Raw genomic sequence first — 10,088 nt, 5'->3', positions numbered from 1 at the left:
CTTGAACAAACACAAACATAAAAGGGAGCTCCTTCGACTATTAGAGGAGTGAAGCAGATGACCAAAGAAACATACAGACCGGCCTATAAGTAATCAATACAGGGCTCATACCCAAAGGAAGCCGGCCTGATGGGCGTGGGGATTGAATCAAGTTCACTGTTGTAACAGTTTTAAGTTATAAAAACTTTTGAAGCATTCCATCTGAGAACAAAACCAAGTCATTTGCTTGAGCAACCACATTGTTTAGAAGTCAAGACTTAAAAGCATCAAGTAATCTGTACAACAATTTATCCCAAAATAATTTTATTGTAAGTTGAGTAAGTCAAATTCAGGCACAAACATAAAAAAGGAAAGAAAAAAAGCAAACATTCTAAAATGCCGATCTTCTCTTTCATACTAAATCATCTACATTTACAGATGTGAGCATCCAAGTTTTTTTTTACTTTCTAAATGTGAAATGTGGACACAAGATTCGTGTACTCCTCCATATGACCGACCTGTGTGATTGGTACATAATGACCACTAAAATTACTTTGACTCGGCGTCCACTAGTTCAGATTGTGATGACTGCTGCTCTGAGGCTGAACAAGACTCAATGGGTTTCTTGAACTGCACCAAGATCATGGTCATATTGTCACATCCCTCGCCACCGGCTGTTGATGGTGCCAAACACCTATCAAGTACCCTTTCACATATCACTGAGAGCTTGGTTTCCTGCATAGTTTCATGTATTTATCAGTAGACAATGTGTACTTTTTATACCTTCGAGTACATGTTAGTCACCTGTGCCGTGCATCAATCCAGATTCTTGAATAAGAGAACCACCATCATTATCAAAAGTTCATATTGATCAATGATCCTATCAATCCAATTGCATGGACCTTTTTCGGACCATCGGCTACATTTGTGTCTACACGAGGTAGTCCAAATGCAACACACATGATATATTGATCAAATGTTTTAAGTTCAAAAAGAAAGCTAGCCCACTTACAGAAATCAACTGTTCACGAACAAAATCTACCAGTTGCTGGCTTGACATGCAATCCCTGGCAACAACAGTAGAAGGTCTCACCAATCACCAGAAAATACAATAAGATATCCAAGTCCTAGTTAGATAACCATCCATGCAAACAAAAAAAAACATTTGACACATTGTTACTGATACGAGGGGGCAACATTTTAAGGAAAAAAAAAGGTGAAAAAACATTAACGGATACAAGAAAATTATTTTCTAGCATTTTGTTCTTTTTTTCACACTAATTCTAAATGTGTAGTGTTTTCTTCACACTACATTGCCAATCTCAAGCCCAGATAAAGGATGGTTGTGTCAGGTTGGCAGCAGTGTAAAAATCTGTCGCGCTAAAAAAATACTATTGGTTCAGTTTAATTTTGATGCTGAAAAAAACCTTGATATATTCTGACAAAGCACATACATGAAGTGCTTTGCAAAACCAATAGACGAGGTGTCAATGGAGACTGCAGCCGAGGTGCCTCATCAACACCAGAGAGAAGATTGAACAGTATTGTGAATGGAGTTGGGACAAAGTTCACCAAGGAGGGAACAGATGATAAAGGAAACAAAGATAAATGATGAAAAGCGACTTCATTCATCTGCTGATTTATAAATCAAATTATAAGAGAACTTGTACTCCACTCTCTCTCTTAGATCACACTAACATAAAATAATTATCTGGGTATAAAATTTAAGGCCCACTGCTGAGGTTGCAGGTCCTCGATTACAGTGTTATTTTTATAGAACTTCTATCGGGACCCCATTTTTTACTTATTGCACCCTAATTGAGAATAAAACCAATAAGTGAATAGCGTGAGAATAGCCATAATCTCATTTTAGGAGAGAACATTAGGTCTCAATATTTTTCCTATCTTTGGTACCCAAGAACATTAAATTAAAACTCTCTGGAAATCTTGATTGAATCATATTTAATTATAATTGATGTGAACCCTTTGTCTTGATAATCACATGTTTTATGTGAATTTCTTGTTTTGGTTATGTTGTATGTATATGAACTTACTTAGAGAAAGAAAATTTAATACTGACAGAATATTTAATCAAAATTCATTCTTGATTTATGACTTTTCAATATAAGATATGCTCTTTGATGGGTGCAGGTAGTGGCATTCCGTAGCTTTTTCATCTTGTGCAATTTCTATTGGTGTGCTATGAGAAAAAAATTGTTTGAAAATATCAATTCTCATTTTAAAGGGTATATTTTGATCTTTATTTGGGATAGGATACATAATTTAAGTGATTGGGGTGTAATAAGCAAAAGTTGAGATGCCAATAGAAGCTCTATTTTTAACGTGAGATACTCGTTGCCATATGGTTTCATCTCACCAAATCGACATATCCTGTAATGCAATCTCCTCTAAGATTTAGTTTCTTCACCACCATGTGAACTTCAGGCAAGCCAGCAACCCTTCAGATTCAAACTCCAAATAGATTTAGGAAGATTTTTTGTATCTTGATTAGACTAACACATGTTAGGACAGTTTGTATGTTTTCTGTGAGAAAAACATATTCAGATTTCAAATGTAATTCATGAAGAGTTGGGTGCACACACTTAAAAAAGAAACCTGGCTTCATTGATTAGCAAAAAACACAAGAAAAGAAAAAGAAACCTGAATTCATTCAAATTGTAAAATTATTAGTTCAAATAATCTTAAAAACCAAAAAAAAAACACGAGAGACTTACCAAATACCATCACATGCCAGCACAATAAAATCATCATCATCACAAAGTTCAACCTAATTACAAATAATCAAACATATGATAAGAATGCATGCAAACTCACAGTTTTACAAATTTTTCTTTGACAAAAGGAGGGTCTTATTAATAAAGGAAGTCCAGGGTATTCTTGAGAAGATTCCTCTCATAAACCCTCCTGTACTTTATACATGGAACACATGAGAGGGGGGTGAGTATACATGGGGTGTTTGGGACCTACATTTCAATGGACCATACTTGAAAGATCTCCTAGATCGGCAATCATATTTATGGTAACTATCCAATCTATCACATTTCTCTGGGTGATCAGGAAATAGATTTCTTTTGTCATAATCATCGTTGTTATTATATATGCCTTATCCCAAATATTTGGGCCGGGAACATGAATACCATTTAACCATTCAACATAGATTTTGACTTGACTAAAGATATGGATGACTTGAGAGTTAGATGGTGAAATAATATTCATGCGGGAACATCAGCGTTTGGGATGCGGAGCAAGATGATAAACATAGTTTTTTTTTTTTTTCGTGTGGAAAGTTGAACAGGCAGTAGATTGGATATCTTATGATGATATACTCAAACTGATTTTGACCTGTTAAACGGCACAAAGTACATAATGCAAAAAGAGCACATTATACATACAGTGTTTATGTCTGGATTAGCAGTGACAATTTGCTTTTCAGCAGACAAGAATTTGTTCTGTTTGAATTCCATGTCTCCTGCAATCAATAGAAATGAAGGTTTGAAACAAATATGCAATAAGAAAAAAATTCTTCTCTTTTAAATCATAAAAGAATCAGTTGACGTCAATACACAATTCATATGCAATCCAGTGAGTACCAATTGCTCTTGATAAGTTCAAGCTTCCATTTACACGCCCAGCATGGATAAAACCGCCAGCTTTCAGGATCCGTTCTTTTTCAATTTCAAGTTCAGGCTTGTGATCTCTTGACAAGTTGTATGCCTGCATAAGAAATGGCTCATTAAGCACCACACATTCATACCCTTTAATGTTTCGGTGACCAATGCAAAAGTTGTGTCCTTGATGCTATGGCATGGCCTGAATATGCATGACTGTGATACATACTATATCAGTGGATCGATGGTCAACTACCATCGATCACAATGATCAACTACCCTAACCATATGTTCAATAGCAAACTTTAGACCACTAAGAGAAAAGTGGTTTGATGGTCTAACAAAATCCAATCTACAATGGATAGCAAGAAACTTTAGGATAGGTCCATTTCTTTGATTTTAGGATAATCATAGGCAGGCAAGTGAATGGTAACACAGGGTCACCAAAAGACTTCACTTTTGCACAATCTACCAATTGAATATGTATAAGATGGTCTTGTTAAGAACTTACCTGACCCTTCCTAGATATCACACAACGAGAATCACCAGCATTTGCAACAACAAGTTGGTTGTTTCGAATGACTGCAACACAGGCTGTGCATCCAGATGTTGGCCCAGAGAAATCAGAGTGGGGGCCCTGTTTTAGAAAATATGAATAAAGAATTATTACATGCTAAATGCAACATAGGATGCATCTTATATGAGAAGGTTAAATGTTTTTTTGCTAGGCAAGCTAGATTAGTGGTTAGTAATTAGGTTTTTGAAACCAAGTCGTGGTATCAACAGTCATGGACTTTAAACCAACTTAGTAAGCTAGGACCTTTATATAAGAATGTTGTATTTATACTGAGATTCTGAAGAAAAAATATAGCGGGAAGTTTCCAGCGCATAATCTTGGTGGGAAGTACTCGTAATATTCTAGCTAAAGTTGTCGTATCAAGATTGAAGTGTCTTCCATAATTTCTCATGCCAAGCAGCTTTGTCCAAAGTGGACAAATCCTTGATGGGCCCCCAAGAACATAATCTTCGATGCATTCTTTCTTCACAGTTTTTTTAGAAAGTCCAACCAAGGTGAGAATCCAAAACTAGTCCGAAATCATTTGATTCTACTAGCTAAGGTGGCTGCCTCACTTCAGCTCTTTCTTTAACTAGCGTATTTGGTTGTTTGGGGTTCACCCCATTCTTCTTTATGTACATATTCATTACTATAAAAAAATTGCAGGGAAAAAAGACATAAAGAAGAAGAGATAAGGGTGGAAAGAAGTTGAAGCACCCATCCATTCGTGTGGAAAATTTGTGCATTTTTGAGCAATAAATATTTAATTTGCCAATAAAATTGTTCATAAAGCATAACTTTGTTGGTCCATCTATGGTTTGAAAATTTCCCCCCCATGTAATGGACTAGTTTTCCGACAACACTCATTAATAGTAATGTCAAAGTATGCAGGAAAGAAGCAGTTTGAGTTGACAAGACTCTATCAGCAATAATAAAAATAACTAAGAAATTTTATTTTCTGTTTGAATTAGCACCTCCTCAAAAGCCCAATCATCAGCTTGGTAATTAGCTTCACCACCCCTTGGAGACCATATAAACCCTTCTATCATGCCAGTAAACTTGTTTATTTTATCTCCTAATACAGCTAATTCTCGCCACCCTCTTTGCCCACGCATCATCTCATCCATTCTGCTCAATATAAACAGCACTACACTTTACAAATAGTTGGAAGCACAAAAAATAAACCAGATACTAATGTGTCATCAGAGTAATGAGTTCCCATTAATATCTTCTTGGCCAGTTTTGGCAAGTGTTCCCAGAGTGAACAAGTTTTTGCTGGGGGTGCAACTTGGTCTGGTTCAAACAGATAACTGAACCAAACCGATAGCTTTGGGCTGGTTTGGAACAAGTTATGGTTCAGTTCTGGGTTAAGAAAATGGAGAACTGATCAATTTGGCTTGGTTCTCAGTTCAAGACTTGTATAGAACTGAACCCTTATATAATAAATAAATTTATTTATTATGAATTAGTATAGTAGTTAGGACATAGATTAATGACTTTTTTATGGATAAATTAAAGATTTTTTTTATGAATAGATTAATAATGTATTATATGAAATTTTATGTTTATTTTTTTTCATTAAAAATATGTTGATTCCAACTAGGTTTATAGGATATTGGCAACACATAGAACCGAACCAAATCAACCTTAGTTTGGTTCGGTTCTATTGGCATTTTGGTTCTTATTTAGTGGAACTGACCTATGTTGGTTCAGTTCCAATTTAGCCACAGACCAAACCAAGTCACACACTCACAACCCTAGTTTCTGCTAAGTTTTGAATGCCGATAAGACTTTAAAGACAAAAATCCCCCCCCCCCCCCCCCCAAAAAAAAAAAAAAAAAAACCAAGTAGGGCACACCATCTCCATCAGAACAAATGGAACTAAAAATGAATGAAGAAACCTGAAAAAAGCTTTCTGAACAGAAGTGCCTAAATCTCCAGCTGAGGATGTGTTGTTCTTCAGCACCTGTTGGTGAAGGTATTTTGAACAGAACTTTGCAACTACTTTACCTGCAAATCAACTGATTTTGGTAAGTATTGTCCTAGATATTACTATATTATAAAAAGAAATATTTGATTTTCAGAAGACAAGTATATAAAAAGTCTTAAATTTTAGAACTACTCAAAAGGACACAAGGTTCATAACAGGAGATATACACCTGGATAATGTTTGGGTCATTGCTATCTTGTTTCAAAGTATAAACCACATCATGTAGTAATGTATGACACCAAAGTCTTGCAAGCAGTAATGTCTTCCGTTGTAATTTTAAGCATTGATCCCCACTTTTCTGGACCTATCGACACTAAGTGTTCCTCCTTGAGGGCTCCCACTCTTGCACTCCCACTTATAGCTTCTACGGTTGTACTCATGTAATAAACAATGGCGATATGGTCTTCTAAATGTATTGGTTAATTATTTCACATGATTTTTATGGATCTCGGTCAATATAATTACATTTATTCCAATATTACATGCTTATATAAACTAAATTATTCTAAACATACATCTCTGTAACAATATAAGCATACAATATGGAGGAAGGTTAATCTATGAGCAAATATGTATTTATGTTTTGAGATGAATTTCTGTATAGGTTGGGGTCAGTGTATTGGCACAATACAGTCTGACTGACAGTTTGACAGTTTGGGCATGTATAACAAAGACCAATTATGGAAACAGTAATAAGGGATGCTGTGGTGGAGGTCAAGGCTCTAAAAGAATGGGAGGAATGCAGTGAATTTGGGAAACAGTAATGCCATTGCGAGATGCATTACAGAATAAATATCTAGAAACAAGTACACACTATGAATTATTCGATACACATGTATTCCACTTCCACACCTATAAACGGATGCATATGATTTTCTATTAAGGGTGTGTTTGATTGCAGAGAAAATATTAGTTGGCAAATGATTTTCAAGGCAAATCCTTTTCTACCGTTTAGACACATGGAAAATTTTGTGGAAAATTATTTTTGTTGTTTGAATTGCATATAAAACCATCAGAAAATATTATTTTAATTTGAATTTTGTGATAATTATATAAAAATAATGATAAAATCATTTCGTGGGAAAGATTTGAATTATTACATCCAATTTCTTAAATTATTAGATAACTACTATTGGCACCCTAAATTTTTTTAGAGAGCTACTATTGGCACCTTACATTTTAATTATTCCACCCCAATTAAAGATTAAAACACATTCTTCAAACATTACAAAGGTTTGGCTCAAAGTATAATCTCAACATTAGAACACGCATTCAAACAATTTTAGTAGTTGTTTACAATTATGATTAGGTTCATATAATCATAAAAAATAAAAATAAAAAATAAAAAGATCAAATTTAGCAAATAATGAGATAGTTTCTTTGGTACCCCAACTTTGACTTACGATTTTCTTTTTTTATAAGACAAATATTGATATAATTTTCATTCAATTAGAAACATACAAAAAAAAAAACCGGATTGATTTAGATTAAAAAAAATTTGTTGATAAAAAATAACTATTTTTTAATAATTTTAATATTTATTTTATAAATAAAATTATGATTTTGTTTGATTTTTTTTTTTTGTGAGTTTTTTTATATTTCATTTAACGTTGTTTATAAAATAAATATTGATTTTGTTTGATTTGTCATATGCTAGCAAATCATTTTCCACGCAAATTTAGATTTTTTGACGCATCAAACACTGGAAAATTGTCATTCTCCACAGAATTTCAATTTCCTCTTAATTTTCCGTGCAATGAAAAATACCCCAAGTAATTATTTTGAACAATTTGATTGCCGCTTGACACACTCACATGCAAGCCTTGCAAAAATAATGACAGTACAAAAAAATTTAATTACCATGTTTGTGATAGGAAATGCAAGGTTCCCATGACAAACCACCAATATACAGAGCAGCAATTTTAGTAATAAACAGATGCCATCGCTCAAGAAAATAATATACTCAGCCTTGTATTGATCCATATCCCCATGTCAAAGCATGTCCACCATTACAAGCTTGAGTGTTTTTTATTTTATTTTATGACTTCTATAAGGAGAGATCACACCCAATCTAATGTCACTAGATATAACCATAAAAAGGACCAACATGCCAACACTTACCTCCATGGCCATCATAAACACCAAAGAAAGATGTGGAATTGTCCAGATCAGGGTATGCTGCATGCTACAGAACACACAATATAATGGCCAATGATTAAAAAAAATGTTATAATATGCTATAGTGGTATCGTTAATATATAATGATAAACCAATACTATGACAATTCATTACTCAAATCTATGACACGTTGAACATCAACAATCATTGATCATGGGATGAAGTGGAAAACTAAACAATGCAATTTTTATTTTATTTTTTTGATGTTCAAGCTGGACTTGAACCCAAGACCTCAAAGTTACTTTACAATGTGTCAAACCAATTGAGCTATGGGTCTGAGCCCTTTTTTTTTTGATAAATAATAGACAACGCAAATTACAAATATACTGCTATACCAACAAGTACTGCTTAAAAAATCATCTGAGTTTAGAGCCCCATAATTCCATCTGAAGAAGATGGAATTTATATCAATGGAAGAAATTATATTCAAAGAAAAGAGAAAAATATGAAAACAATGGTACTATAATGAAGAGACACTAAAAAAATGAGATTTTTTTTTGTGTATGTGTGATCAGTAAGACCATCATTGAGAATTCCATAATCCCAACAAAAACAATATTTAAAATTCCCCAAAAATTCCAACTTCTTTCTATTAGCTCAATATCAAATCACTAAAGATTCCTCCTACAACCAGGTAAGCAAACCCTAAGCATCCATTAGTCCAAAACTATCAAAAGGTCCCAAGATCATTCTACGTAAACAGAAAGCATTAAATTCACAATCATTTTCTGGACATCCAATCCTATCGATTCATAAAGCTTGCGAAGAACAAACAATTAATTTAGTTGAAGTACAAAAATGTAAGGTAATTACAAGTACTCACAGCATCTTCCATTGTCGCACGCCACCCTTGCATGGAAGACAAACCATACCTTACTCTGCAATTCTCATCATCTTCAGAGAACTTTTCGGTTTTTGGGGTGCTAAGATATATCCCCATTTCTACAATCAATCGAAATCCATCAATAACCATAATTACTTAATGAAACCTTCAAATTAATAAATAAAACTTAAAAAAAAAAAAAAAAAAAAAGAATATTAAATCTGAAATCTGATTCCCCTATGCACCACCAGAATATTCGGATTTAAATTGGGTATTCTAACTCTTTAAATATGCTTTTTATCAAATAAAATCTAACTTTTTACCAAATTTAAAAAGAAATAAAATAAAACACCACCCCAAATTCAGATATTTAAAGTACAAATCAAAAAAGATTAAGTACATGAGATCAAACCCAAATCAGAAACTACCGATCTAAGAAAGAATCAACATTTAAAGAAACAAATTATCAAAATTGGTAGAAAATTAAGAACAAGAACATAGTTTACTATAACCCTAAAATTATAGAAACACACACACAAACAAACAAGGTTCATAGGGGTTTCAGATGTCCTCACAAGCAAGCAAGTCAAACGTCCGTACAATTCGGATAATTACACTCGAGAGAAAGAAATTCAAAGTGGGTAGAATTGAAATTGAATTTTTTTTCAAGAAAAAAACAAGCAATCGATGATTACAGACGTTGGGTTTACACATTCAACTATTAAAAAAAAAACCCAGAAACACACACACACACACCCCCAGAGAGAGAAAGAGAGAACTTGAGAGAGGAATTTCGTGGGTCTTTCTCTGAGACTACTTTCAAGCCATCTCAAATTCTGAAATATCTCAAATAGGTCAAAGGAAGAGTAGTTTCGTCTCCTTTTCAAAAAAATAATTAAATAACAGATTACAGAATTTTTTATTTTTTTCACT

The 10,088-nt window shown here is 33.7% G+C and overlaps 1 protein-coding gene across 6 annotated transcripts; it reads right to left on the bottom strand.

The window, feature by feature from the left end:
- Nucleotides 1-286: 286 nt before the first annotated feature.
- LOC147392739 (putative protein phosphatase 2C 60) lies at nucleotides 287-10,088 on the bottom strand. Of its 6 annotated transcripts, none has more exons than XM_086455394.1 (11): nucleotides 9,935-10,087; nucleotides 9,156-9,274; nucleotides 8,276-8,339; nucleotides 6,066-6,174; nucleotides 5,139-5,292; nucleotides 4,120-4,245; nucleotides 3,591-3,714; nucleotides 3,393-3,469; nucleotides 2,715-2,767; nucleotides 992-1,046; nucleotides 287-714 (listed from the first exon to the last, which is right to left on the bottom strand). In XM_086455394.1, the coding sequence occupies exons 2-11, from the start codon at nucleotides 9,270-9,272 to the stop codon at nucleotides 529-531; spliced, it is 1,065 nt and encodes a 354-aa protein (XP_086311520.1). In that variant the 5' UTR covers nucleotides 9,273-9,274; nucleotides 9,935-10,087; the 3' UTR covers nucleotides 287-528. The 6 variants fall into 6 exon arrangements, with proteins under 6 accessions (XP_086311520.1, XP_086311521.1, XP_086311523.1 ...); XM_086455395.1 differs by having other exon boundaries at nucleotides 9,912-10,042; XM_086455397.1 differs by having other exon boundaries at nucleotides 9,906-9,951.

Source organism: Akebia trifoliata, chromosome 10 (assembly GCF_017979445.1).
Source record: "Akebia trifoliata isolate Shusen 1 chromosome 10, ASM1797944v1, whole genome shotgun sequence".
NCBI lineage: Eukaryota > Viridiplantae > Streptophyta > Magnoliopsida > Ranunculales > Lardizabalaceae > Akebia > Akebia trifoliata.
This window is presented reverse-complemented; position numbering and strand designations above follow the sequence as displayed.

Bases quoted from the DNA above. Each gene is read 5' to 3' on its own strand.
- LOC147392739 (XM_086455394.1), bottom strand. From the start codon at position 9,272: ATGGGGATATATCTTAGCACCCCAAAAACCGAAAAGTTCTCTGAAGAT. The intron at 3,715-4,119 runs GTAAGTTCTTAA...TTTCTTATGCAG, and splicing joins TGATATCTAGGAAGGGTCAG to GCATACAACTTGTCAAGAGA. The intron at 715-991 runs GTAAGTGGGCTA...GAAACTATGCAG, and splicing joins TTCGTGAACAGTTGATTTCT to GAAACCAAGCTCTCAGTGAT.